Source organism: Canis lupus, chromosome 31, assembly GCF_003254725.2.
Source record: "Canis lupus dingo isolate Sandy chromosome 31, ASM325472v2, whole genome shotgun sequence".
Lineage (NCBI taxonomy): Eukaryota > Metazoa > Chordata > Mammalia > Carnivora > Canidae > Canis > Canis lupus.
Genome location: NC_064273.1, coordinates 37,413,869 through 37,426,946, shown reverse-complemented (window position 1 = coordinate 37,426,946; position 13,078 = coordinate 37,413,869). Strand labels below are relative to the sequence as shown.

At 45.2% G+C, this 13,078-nt stretch overlaps 1 protein-coding gene across 6 annotated transcripts in view; it reads left to right on the top strand.

Moving 5' to 3' along the window:
- The window catches only part of LOC112669191 (heat shock transcription factor 2 binding protein), a 148,512-nt gene that overhangs the window by 85,914 nt on the left and 49,520 nt on the right, over positions 1 to 13,078 (top strand). For all 6 annotated transcript variants that reach the window (XM_049104591.1, XM_049104590.1, XM_049104589.1 and 3 more), the window contains one exon: positions 455 to 572. In XM_049104591.1, coding sequence (XP_048960548.1) covers positions 455 to 572 — 118 coding nt within the window. The remainder of the gene's footprint in view (positions 1 to 454; positions 573 to 13,078) is intronic.

Here is a 13,078-nt window from a genome sequence, read left to right as displayed (position 1 = left end):
CATTAAGGATCTTTCTCTCCCAGGATTGAAAGTGCATTTTAGTGTCTTTGGTCCCAGATAAAGTAATATGCATCCACCTTCTGTTTGAACCCTGACTACCCATAGCTGTTTAATCCACTATTCTGGAGCATGGTATCCATCTGCTGTGCTGTGGTCAGGTTGCAGACAAATTTAGATTCTGTGCTCTATTCCGCTCCCGAGGCATCTGCTAATCACAGAGGACATTACTCAGCGTCCTAGTAACTGTTGTGGTTGTCAGTTACTCTCTCTGGGCTGTCAGTTCTGTGGATGACACTGTTTGATGGTACCTTGTGGGCTATTCTGTGTTTTCATTAGGTCTCTTAGGAGAAAAATAGCAAAAAATACTCAGGCAGAAAAAAAATACTCAGGCAGGGTTTTCTGAACTCTCAAGTTAACATTGACTTTGATGCTTTGTTTTATCTTTTTGTTGCAGATGTTGCTGCCATAGCATGTGGTCGAGAATTCTTGGTTAACTCAAGTCGGGTGCTGTTGGACACCATACTGCAGCTTCTGGGAGACTTGAAGCCAGGACAGTGTACCAAACTCAAAGTGTACGGTGGATGATATTAAAAAGTTCATGTTTGTTTACTTATTAGTTAGAATTTGCTGATTGGGCTTCTTTTTCAAGTAAACACAGTTAATTTGGTAATAGTTCTAAAAAAAAATAGAAGAAATACATTACCTGGAGAATTGCGGGATGCACTCTTTATTCAGTACTATTTTAGAAAAATAGTAAGAAACAAAAAGAATGTTCTCACCTTAGAGCAGTGAGTCCGAAATACTATTATATGACACTTAGGTTATATTAGTTAGCTGAAAACAAACTTACAGGTATTTGTTATAACAGGCATCCTGCTTCCACATAACAAAATCTGTGTTCAGTTTCTACTGGGTAGCAAACCTAGTGGCTGACAAACACCCCCTTCACAGTTCTGCAGGTGGGAAGTCTTGGGGTGGGGGGGCTCACCTGGGTTCTCTGACAAGGGTTTTGCATGGCTGAGATCGAGGGGTTGTCCATGCTGGGTTCGTCTCCAGAGATTCTGGGCAAAACTGTGCTTGCAGGCACATTCCAGTTGCTAGCAGATCCAACCTGAGGCCGTGTTTCCTCGCTGGCTGTCATGTGGGGCTTGCTTAGCTTCTGGGTTGATTGAGTTTCTGATCATAGGAGCCACCCATCTTCCAGCTCCGACCGCCCACTGAATCCTTCTTCCATTTGGAAACTCTTGGACTTTCTTTTCTGCTACCAGCTGGAAAAAAGGCTCTGCTTTTGATAGGCTCATGGGTTTGGGTTAGGCATCACAGGATAAACTCCCTTTTGATGAACTCACCTGATTAGTAACCTCAGTTACGTTTGCAATGACTCCCTACCATATAACTTAGCACAGCCAGGGTGTTATGTTCTGTGTCCAGCCCTGGGGATTAGGGCAGGAGATGTTGGCCATTTTAGGCCTCTGCCTACCACACTGTTCATTCTGACTGGCTGGTTTCCTCCTTGGAAGATTGCTTATAATAATAGCTTCTTTAAAGTCCTTGTCAGATATTGACATCTTGGGCAGGTGTCTCTTTTCTCATGTGAGTTGGGATTTTTCCCATCTCTTCGTGGGCTGAGTAATTCTGGGTTGTATCTTGGACATTTGAGCCCCTGGATCATGTTTGAGCTGTGAAAAAGGCTGATGTTTTTGTTTGATGAGGCAGTCCGCCTGGTTGGGTCCAGGTCACAGGCTCAGAGTAGCCATTGTGCTTCCAGTGTCACTTCCAGTTTCAGAAAGCCTTCGCGGTACAGCCGGCTCTGCCCCTCCTCTGCTCCATCTGTGCCAGCCCGAGAGACCTGGGTCACCACTGCCAATTTACTTCTCGGGCTGGGATGTGCTCTTTGTGGTGAGAATCACACATGCCCAGCTTGACGTGAGGCCAGGGGTTCTCAGCCTTGTGGGGTCACCTGCATGATCTCTTAACTCCCCACAGTGTGCTTGGTACTTGTTAGTTACCCAGGGCCCCCTGCCAGCCCCTCACCTGGAGTGCTGGCATGTGCCCTGCTCTGTCCTATGCTTCTGCAGCTTCCAGAGGTGAGGGAGATTTCCTTCCCACACAGTGGGGGTGACGTAGGTGCCCTTCTTGCCGCAGAGCCCCTTCCTACTGCTTTCCTGGTGCATGCTCTGTGCGAGCCAGTGCTACTCCTGGGCTTCGGGGCTGAGTGGTAAACTTGCTGTGGGGCTGCTGGTTCTTAGACTTCTGGACTACTTCCCAGGCTGCCTGCTACTGTTTACTCTTCAGGGGCTTCATGTAGCTGCTCCCTGTATTCCGTTCAGAATTCAGGGCTACATTCAGTGAGAGCAAGAGGGTGGGGTGTGTTTTTTCCATCTTATCTGGAACCAGATTCTCAAGTCTGTTCTTACGTTTTGTACACACAAATACATGTCCATGAGCAATCTGTAATACATCATAACGTATAGCTCATATAGTTTTATGTATGTTTTTACACATTGTGGATCTAACTTTATTAGATTAAATCAATCTAATTTCTGTTAATTTCTTTTAAATATTTTGCATTAAAGGAGGCATAACATGAATTATCCCTGACCGATGGACACTAGTTTGTTTGTTTATTTATTTTTAAGATTTATTTATTTATTCCTGAGAGGCAGAGAGAGAGAGAGAGAGAGAGAGAGAGGCAGAGACACGGGCAGAGGGAGAAGCAGGCTCCATGCAGGGAGCCCGACGTGGGACTCGATCCGGGGTCTCCAGGATCACTCCCTGGGCTGAAGGCAGGTGCTAAACCGCTGAACCACCGAGGGATTCCCTGGACATTCAGGTTTTACATTCAGGTTTTACTCGTCACATGTAACAGTGTGCAGAACATCTGTGGCAGAGATCTCCTTGCTAACCTGTGTGAGTGCTTCTCCAGGAGCTGTCCCTAAAGTGTGATATTTGAGAAGGAAGGAATAACACTTTTAGGTTGGGTAAGATGCGAAATGGGTCTCCAAAGTGTGCACTTCCACCCACACGGCAGTGGTATTCTGGGTCTCCCACAACCTCCTCAGTGCTTCGTTATTTTTTACCGTCTTCTAAAGAATGCTTGTGTTGTGTACATCCATCTGTCTGCCTGTCTCTAGATGGATATTACCAGTGAAGTTGACACTCTTTGCACATGTTCATAACAGTTTTTTCCCCTGTGAATTACCTGTTCATGTCTGTTGCTTGTTTTCTTTTGGGTTGTAATTTTCATGACTTGCTTTGGATGTGTTCTGGATATTACATCATTGTCTGTCTCGCTTCTGTGGTCTGTACAAAGTCAGTGTTTATGGGGCCAGTCAGCGCCCTGCTGCACTTCCGAGGCAAGGCTTTGTTGGGGGCTGCGTCTCGTCTCTGTCTCTGTGATTCCAGCACATGGAGCTCTGTGCCTTTGCATCTGAGGAAGTCCTTGGCCTGCAGTGGGAGATAGGCAGACTTGGGTTCAGAGATGTTTGCTTGCTTCCTTGGTTTTTCCATCTGACAGGGAGCAGAGCCCATGTATGGACTGTTCTCCTCAGATCCCACTTGGGATCTCAGCATGTGAACTCTACCTCTGAAACTAATGATGTACTACTAGATGTTGGCTAATTAAATTTAAATTAAAAAACAGTGATGATATAAATTAAAGAAAGACAAAAAATATTAAATTTTTTTGGAGCAGTTTTAGTTTCACAACAAAATTTAGAGGAAGATACAGAGATTTTCTATATGCTCTTTACCCCCACACATGCATTGCCTTTTCCACTATCAACATCACTCACCAGAATGTTTTGTTTTGTTTCTGCCAACAATGAACCTATGTTGACACGTCATAATCCTGTAATCACCCAAAGACCATGCTTTACGTTTACTCTTATGGTTGCGTATTCCGTCGATTTGAACTGATGTGTCATAACATACCGTTCATGAGTGTAGTACCATACAGAGTGTTTTCACTGCCCTGCAGATCTGTCATGTTCTGCCTGTTGGTCTCTTCCCTCCCTCAGCCCCAGGCCACCCCTGACCCTTCACTGTCCCCACAGTTGTATCTCTTCCAGAGTCATGTAGCTAGAATCACACAGTATACAGCCTTCTCACACTGGCTTCCTCTGTCACTTGGTCACATGCACTCACAGTCCCTCCATGTCTTCTTGTGGCTTTGAGTTTTGAGAGTTCTTTGTATATTTTGGATAATATTCCTTTAACAGATGTGTCTTTTGCAAATACTTTCTTTCATGCTGTGACTTGTCTTCTTAGTTTCCTGACATGGTCTTTCACAGAACAGAAGTTTTTAATTTGAATGAAGTCCAGCTTATCAGTTATTTTTTTCCCCACAGATCTTGGTGTTGTGTCTACAGAAGGCATCACTGTATGGGTCGTAGATGTTCTCCTGTATTATTTCCCGGAGCTTTATAGTTTTGCATTTTACATTTAGGTCTGTGACTCACTTTGAGGTGATTTTTGTAAAGCATGTAAGGTTTGTGTCTAGATTGATTTGTGTGTGTGTGTGTGTACATCCAGTTCTAGTGCCACTTGTTGAAGAGACTCTCTTTGCTCCCTTGTGTTGCCTTTGTTTCTTTGTTAAGGATCCGTTAACTATATGTGTGTGGGTCTATCACTGAGCTGTATTCTGTTCTGTTGATCTGTTTGCCTTTTCTGTCACCAGTATCACACTGTTTTGATCATTATAGCTTTATGGTGAGTCTTGAACTCAGGTAGGTTGGTCCTATAACTATATTCTCCTTCAATACTGTGTTGAGTATTCTGGGTTTATTCCCTCTCCGTATAAATTTAGAATTAGTTTGTCAGTATACATAAAAGAACTTGCTGGGATTTGGATTGGGATTGCATTGAACCTATAGATCAAGTTGGAAAGAGCGGACACTTTGACAAGATTGAGTCTTCCTATCCATGAAAGTGGAATCAAGCTATCTATCCTTTCCTTTTTCTTTTTTTTTTTTTTTTTAAGAGTTATTTATTTATTTATTAGAGAGGGAGAATGAGTGAGGAGGGGCAGAGGGAGAGAGACACTCCAGCACTGAGCTTGGAGCCTGACACAAGCCTCGATCTCACGACTTGAGCTGAAACCAAGAGTCAGATGCTTAACCAACCAACTGTGCCATCCAGAGGCTCCAATCTGTCTTCCTTCCCTTCCCTTCCCTTCCTGTTTTTCTTTCTGTCTTCCATTTATTTAGTTCTTTGGTTTAATTCCTCAGAGTTTTATAGTTTTCTTCATACAGATCTTATGCATGTCTTGTTAAATATGTACCTGAGTATTTAATTTTTAGGAGGCGCTAATGTGAATGGTATTGCATTTTAAATTTTAAATTCTACTTGTACATTGTTGGTATATAGGAAAGCAGTTGACTTTTGTAAAAGTTACCTGGTTACCTGGTATCCTGAAGCCTTGGTATAATCTTATTAGTTCTAGGTTTTTGTGGTTGATTCTTTTAGATTTTCTACATAGACAATTAAACATCATCTGTGAACAAAGTTTTATTTCTTCCTTCTCAATCTGTATACCTATTTTAAAAAGATTTATTTATTTATTTGAGAGAGAGTGCACACACAGACGCATGTGCATGTATGTTCGTAAGCTGGGGGCAGGGGGTGGCGGGCAGCAGGAAAAAAAAGCAGACTCCCTCCCTCCCAAAGCTCCCAAAAGCTCAGAGCCTGATGCGGGACTCAATATCTTGACCCTGAGATCATGACCTGATCTGCAGCCGAGAGTCAGATGCTGAACCAACTGTGCCTCCCAGATGCCCCAATCTATCTTTCTTTCATTCCTTTCTTATCTTGACCTCTCCTCTCCTCTCCATGGCAGCTCCATGCCTAGCATGGAGCCCAGTGTAGGGCTCAGTCTCATAGCCCTGAGATCATGTCCTGAGCTGAAATTAGTTTATCAAGTTTGTCCAGCAAACTATTCCTAGTTTACTGAAAGTTTTTGTCATGAATGGATGTTGGGTTTTATCAAATGTGTTTTTCTGGATCTATTGATATGATTTTGTGATTTTTCATTTTAGTCTGTTGATGTGATGGATCACATTAATTGATTTTCAAATTGAACCAGCCTTGCGTACCTGGGATAAATGCCACTTGGTCATGGTGTATAATTGTATTTATACTTCTTAAAAAAAAGATTTTATTATTTATTCATGATAGACATAGAGAGAGAGAGAGAGAGGCAGGCAGAGACACGGGTAGAGGGAGAAGCAGGCTTCATGCAGGGAGCCTGATGCGGGACTTAATCCCGGGGCTCCAGGATCAAGCCCTGGACCAAAGGCAGATGCCAAACCGCTGAGCCACCCAGGGATCCCCTATACTTTTGTAAAGAAAGAGTTTAGGTACTTATTTGTGAGAGACACACACAGAGAGAGAGAGAGAGAGAGAGAGAGACAGAAACATAGGCAGAGGGAGAAGTAGGCTTCCTGTGTGGAGGGAGGGTTGACCCTCTTGTCATTATGTAATACCATTCTTTATTCCTGGTAACATCCTTTGTTCTAAAGTTACTGTGTCTGAAGTTAACATAGCTGCTCTTACTTTCTTTCAATTAGTGTTAACATGGTATATTTTCCTCCATCCATTTACTTTTAATCTATATTTTTTTAAAGGGGGGACGAGGGACAAAGCAAGAGAAAATCTTAAGCAAGCTCCATGCCCAGCGTGGAGCCCAATACAGGGCTGGGTCTCACAATCCTGAGATCATGACCTGAGATGAAACTAAGAGTTGGATGCTTAACTGACTTAACCACCCGGGTGCCCCACTTTTAATATATATTTATGTTTATATTTAAAGTGGGATTCCTGTAGACTACGTATAGTTGAGCCGTGTCTTTTGATTGGCTCTGATGTCAGTCCTTCGGTAGATGCATCTGGACCATTGACGGTCACAGTATTACTGATAGGTGGACTGCTGTCTACCATACTCCTGACTGTTCTTTATTTATTTGTTGTCATTGATCTTTGTCCTGTTTTGTCTTCCACTCTTTTTTATTTTTTAAAAATATTTTATTTATTTATTTAATTTATTTATTCATGAGAGACACACAGAGAGAGGCAGAGACACAGGCAGAGGGAGAAGCAGGCTCCACACGGGGAGCCTGATGTGGGACTTGATCTCCAGACTTCAGAATTATGCCCTGGGCCGAAGGCAGGCACTCAACCGCTGAGCCACCCAGGCGTCCCTAATTGAGCATTTTAAATGGTTCCATTTTCTCTCCTTTCTTAGCATATCAACTTATACCACCTTCTTAACTTTTTTTAGTTGTTGCCCTACAGCTTGCAGTACATGTACAACTAATCCAATTCCACTTTCAAAAAACACCGTATCAGCTCCCAGGTGGTAGGAGTGCCTTGTGGTCATGTGGTCACCTTGATTCCTCCCTCCCAGGCCTCGTGTCCATTCTGTAAGCTGTGATCATCAACTGCTGTCGTGGCTGTTATTTTAAATGAACTGCTGATGGATCAAGTAAGAATCAAGTTTTCACTTTTCCTTCACTTCTTTTTCCATACTCTTCCTTTTTAAAAGTAGATTTGGGTTCTGATTTATGTTCCTTTTTTCTAAAGAGCTTTAAACATTTCTTGCAAGGCAGGTCTACTGGCAACAAATTCCAATTATTATTTGTCTAAGAAAGTCTTCATTTCTCCTTCATTTTTTAAAAGATAATTTCACTGGGTGCAGAATTCTAGGTTGTTTTTTATTTTTTCTCTCTCAACACTTTATCTTTTTTTTAATTTTTTTATTTATTTATGATAGTCACAGAGAGAGAGAGAGAGAGAGAGAGAGAGAGAAAGAGGCAGAGACATAGGCAGGCTCCATGCACCGGGAGCCCGATGTGGGACTCGATTCCGGGTCTCCAGGATTGCGTCCTGGGCCAAAGGCAGGCGCTAAACTGCTGCGCCATCCAGGGATCCCATCTCTCAACACTTTAAATCTCTCTTTCTCTCTCCTCTCCTCACATGGCTTCTGAGGAGAAGCTGATGTAATCCTTGCCTGTGGCCCTGTGTAGGTAAGGTTTTTTTTTTTTCCCCTTTGGCCATATTCACGATTTTTTCTTCATCTCTTATTTTCTGCAGTTTAGAAATGATGGGCCTGGATGTACTGATTTTTGCACTGACCTGGGTGGTGCTGTCTGAGCCTCCTGGTCTGTGGTTTGGTGTCTTACAGTAGTTTAGTGGAGCCTCAGTCATTATTTCTGCTCCTCAGGTGTCCTGTTCTGGTTTTTTGTCTTTGTTCCCTTTGCATTTCAGTTTTGTGGGTTTCTGCCAATAAATCAGAGAGCATCAGAGATACTTTCTCACCCATGTCCAGTCTACTAGGAAGCCCATCAAAGGCATTCTTCATTTCTGTTTCTTTCTGGTTCTTTCCATGTCTCTGTTTACGTTTTCCCATCTGTTCTTGCCTGCTGTCTGCTTTACCCATCGGAGCCCTTGCACATGCGTCAGAGTGGTTTTGAATTCCTGGGCTGATCATTCCAACATGTCGGCCATGTCTGCTTCTGTCTCTTGCTCTGGCTGCAAATGTGTTTTTTAGCCTTTTGCCTTGTGATTTTTTTTTTTTCTCGATAGCCAGACACGATGACCTGAGTCGAAGGAACTGCTGTAAATAACCTTTAGTACCATGGTGGTGAGGTGTTGGCAGGGAGGGACGCGTTCTGTAGTCCTCTGATCAGGGCTCAGGCTTCCAGTGAGCCAATGCGTCTTCTCAAGAGTTTCTCAGTTTTTTCCTTCCCCTGCTGCCCTTAAGTGGAAGAGGATGGCTGGAGTGAGCTGGTGTTGGTTATTTCCTTTCCCTAGGTCAGTTAGGCTCTGGTTGACTGGTTTCTGCTGAGGGCAGGCCTCGTTGGGAAGAACAGACACCTGGGTATGTTTCACTGTGGGTGCTTTTCCCCTATATCTGCTCTAGAAGCCTGGTTGGGCTCCTGGAGGTATGTGTCACAGTACTGTGGAGGCTTCTGTGACTGGGTCGTCCTGGATGTGTTAATTCTCACACTTGTCTACACTGAGCCTCTGGTGGTTCACCAATCCAGCTCAGGTTTCCTGTCCCTGCTCATGCTCCTGCGGTGACGTCTATTCATAACCCCCTGCTCCAATAAGCTGTGACCCCCTGTACTCACCTGTCTTTCTTGTCTTGGATCAGCAATTTTCCCTGTGTGCTCCCTTCTCCTTGGGATCTAAGAGGGGAGGACTTTCAGCGTATTGAGCTCCTGAACATGTAGAACTGGAAACTGAAAGTTGTAGTTTTCATTTTTTTTTAAGGGTTTTATTTATTTCTTGGAGACAGAGAGTGTGCCTGTGGATGAGTAGGGGAAGGGAAGAGGAGGAGAAGGAGAAGCAGTCTCCTTGCTGAGCAGGGAGCCCAGTGTGGGGCTCCATCTTAGGACCCTGAGATAATGACCTGAGCCAAAGGCAAACACTTCACCAACTGCACCACCCTAGGGTCCCCTAGCTTTCATTTTTAAAGTCCATTTTTAAAAGGGGCCATTTCTCTTCTACTTCATATAAAACTTTTTCCTTCTTCAGAATTCAAGCAGCCAGTTGTCTCCCCGTCCACCCTTGCTCTCCCTTGTCCACTGAGCAAGCACTGGGGTTTTGTCTTCTCCTGTATGCCATTCCCTGCTGTCTTGAATGACTTGATCATGTTTGTGGTTGATTCTTCAATACTCTGATGTCAGGGTTGCTTGCCTTTCTCGGGTCCAGGGATGGGAGCCCTACACAGTGAATAATCTAGTCTTGCGGCCACACCCTGGCCTTTGCTCAGCCTCTGAAATGGCAGACCTCACTGCCGCTCATAGGTGCATGTTCTCTCTGTACCTTGTCCTCGTCACTCCCTTAAACCTGCTGAGAGCTCCTGCTCACCAGTCTTCTCTCCTGACCATCCTGCCGACCTCCCCGGCTTCCCGTTTTGTCTAGCTCACCTGGACCCAATTGTGGTTACACCAGGGTTTCTGTTTGCCTGTCGGCAGTCTCAGATCCCTCACCACTGTTTCCCGCTCCTGCAGCCTTGGACCAGCCACTGGCCTTCTCCTTTGCTGCAGCCAGGGCTACCCAGTGATGCTGGACAAGGTGGTTCCCAGTGCATTCATGCCATTTGACTGTCTCCTGGCCTGAAGCCCCTGTCAGAGCCCTCTCCATGTCCTCATTGCCCTCCACTCTGGTCCTCACAGTGGCAATGGCAGACTTCAGACTCTGACCTTGGCCACTTTGCTGTTCCTCCGTCCTCTGCAGATGGGCTCCCGGCAGAGGCTTTCCTTCCTGTTCCCCAGGGAGCACTGGGGGTGTGAGTGTGAGCTTACTCATCGTGGCTACCTCATTGGTACCTTCCCATCCTCCCTTTCGTCTTACATGTGTCAGAGGAACCTGTGGTCTTCTGGGACTCTTGGGTGAGTGGTCCTGGCACCTCTGGTTTTGATTAGCAGTCCTCTGGGGTTTTGCTCAGTGAGTTGTCATCTCTTGCTTCAGCATTTTCAAATTCTCCCTCTCTACTGGCTCCTCTTCAGCCCTTTACCTCCCAGCTGTGCTATGACAACCTTCAATGGGGCCCATTTTCTGTCTCTGCTAGAGTTTGGGCAGCCTGAGGTTTACCATGACATGACATGACACATTTCCCAGGGTAAAGGGTGGCTCATGGTACCAGGTTCCTTTTGCTTCCTCTTGAAGTCCCCATGGGCCAGCAGCCTTGTAATAGATTTGATTCTGCTGTGTGACCCAGGGTCATCTCTTTGGTGGCACACACCCACAGGGTGACAAGTGGGACATTCTTATGGCTCAGCCTCAGTGAGTTCTTTCACTGTTCTGTCCCCTTGGGCTTTATAATTTCCCACTTGCCCTGGTTTATCTGCTTGCTTTTGGGGAAGACTCTCCAAATATAGAAACTTCCAATATCTGGTGGCCAGACACATCAGCTGATGCTGGGCCTCTTGAGGTGCTTTGTGCTGCCAGCAGGACGGCTGGACTGCTGTCTGCTGCAGTGGTGTATCTCGTAAGCCTTGGCCTCCAGGCCTCCAAGAGGGTCACACCAGCTAGGGCTACACTCTCTGTGGGCACTTCTCCATTCACAAATAGCCCCTCAGGTACCTGTGGACAGCCCGGACCAGCCCTAGGCCTCCCTAGGCTCCATCCGCCAAGTTCAGTGCCACCAGCTGATAGCAAGCCCCTGTCTGCCTCTTCTCCATGCACTTCTAGTTCTTACCCAGCAGTCAGGATGTGCCATGTCAGGAGCTTCCCTGTCACCACTGGCATCAGTCCTTGCTCTCCACCCCCAGCCACAGGTCACCCAGGCATGCACACAGCATTTGGCGTTGGCAAGGTCTCTGCTGTGTCTGGGGCTGCACTCCAACCTTGGGGTTGCAGAGGGCCAGTGTGTCTCATGCTGATGCTGAGCCTGGTATGGTGGACCCTGATCCTCTCCTGGCATTTTTCCCTACTGCTGTAACATGCACCGCTGTTGCCCTGGTCTTTGACACCTGAGGCTGGACAAAGAAACTTTTTGTTTCATGTGGGAGATCTGGATTTTGGGAATCAGGTTAACCCCAGCCTTTCTAAGTACCCCCTGTTTTTTGTCTTTAATTTTCTCATTAATTGTTTCTCATTGCCTGTTCTTCATTATGATTTTACCAACCCTATCGAGCAGACCATGAGAGACCTCTTAGCAGCTTGTTCTAGCTGCTGCTTAGGGTCAGATCTGTTGGAGATGTTGTTGATGGGTTTCCTGGAGGCCCAGCTGGAGAGGAGACCAGGAGGTTGCCAGGGAGGGTTTATCCACATTCCTGAACGAAGACCGCTGGTTCTCAGTGCAACAGTATCCCCAGATTTGGGGTTGAGCTGCATGCTCTGTGAATGGACTATGTTTACTCTGTGCCAACCATAGGCTATTGACCCAGTACATTTCATAGTTCAGGGCCCTGGGAGTATATGGTGTTTATAGTCAGGGAAGGCCGGAGAGAACAGTAAATTTGCAAAGGTGTTTCATGCCCAGGCACATAGAGGTAGAAGATTATAGAAATGCCCCTGGGGACCCTTGGGTGGCTCAGCGGTTTAGCGCCGCCTTCAGCCCAGGGCGTGACCCCGGAGTCCCGGGATCACAAGTCCCACATCAGGCTCCCTGCATGGAGCCTGCTTCTCCCTCTGCCTATGTCTCTGCTTCTCTCTCTCTCTTGTCTCTCATGAATAAATAAATAAAATCTTTAAAAAATGCAGAACCTGTTTCAGTAGTCCTGAGATGGACCTGACAGTCTGCTTTAAAAAAAAAAAAAAAAAAGAAATGCCCCTGGAGTTAGGAATGTACTTGGCCTTGCTACATGACAACTTCCACTTGTCATCAGCAGGGTTTAGTCAGTGAGAAGTCCTGCACATGAAATTTCCCAGAACCAGCTTGTGAGCTCTGCAGGAAAACCAGTTCATACTTTATAACCAAACCAGCATTATTACATCTTTGAACAGATGTAGCTCTGAGTGGTTGTAGCTATATTTGCAGAGCTGAACCTCCTTGAGTGATGATTCACCATCATAAGGACCAGCGGGCTGAATTTCCCCACAGAATCCTAGCTTCTAAAGAAGAGAGAACTTGTCTGGGATAGTCAGAACTCAGACTGTATTTTATAAAGGTGATTCTGGAAGCATTTCCACAAAATGTATTCATGTCAGTGCTTTAGAACTACACTTAGGACACTAAGCTTGGACCTCTAAGTGTACCCCACAGAGAGTTGCCTCTCTTCCATTCACTGTAAACTTGTAGTTGGCACAGACTGTGCTTCTGCTCTGTATTCTCAAGGTCTAATACACAGAAAGGTGCTCAGTAAATGATGCTTTGTGAGCAAATGAGATGCAGACATTCATTTTCTGGGTTATGGTTATACCTTGTTTGTTGTTAAAAGTCATGCAAAGTGTTACCTTGCATTTGGGTGGCCTGAAACCCTCACATAAGGAACAGCTTAATACCAGTGGAAAAGAAATCTTCAAACATGATTGAGCTTTCTTAATCATTTCCAATTAAAACTTTATTAATCCTAGGTAGTAGGAAAGCTGTTATTAAGGACATTATAACACATTTATAGGATGTTGGTTA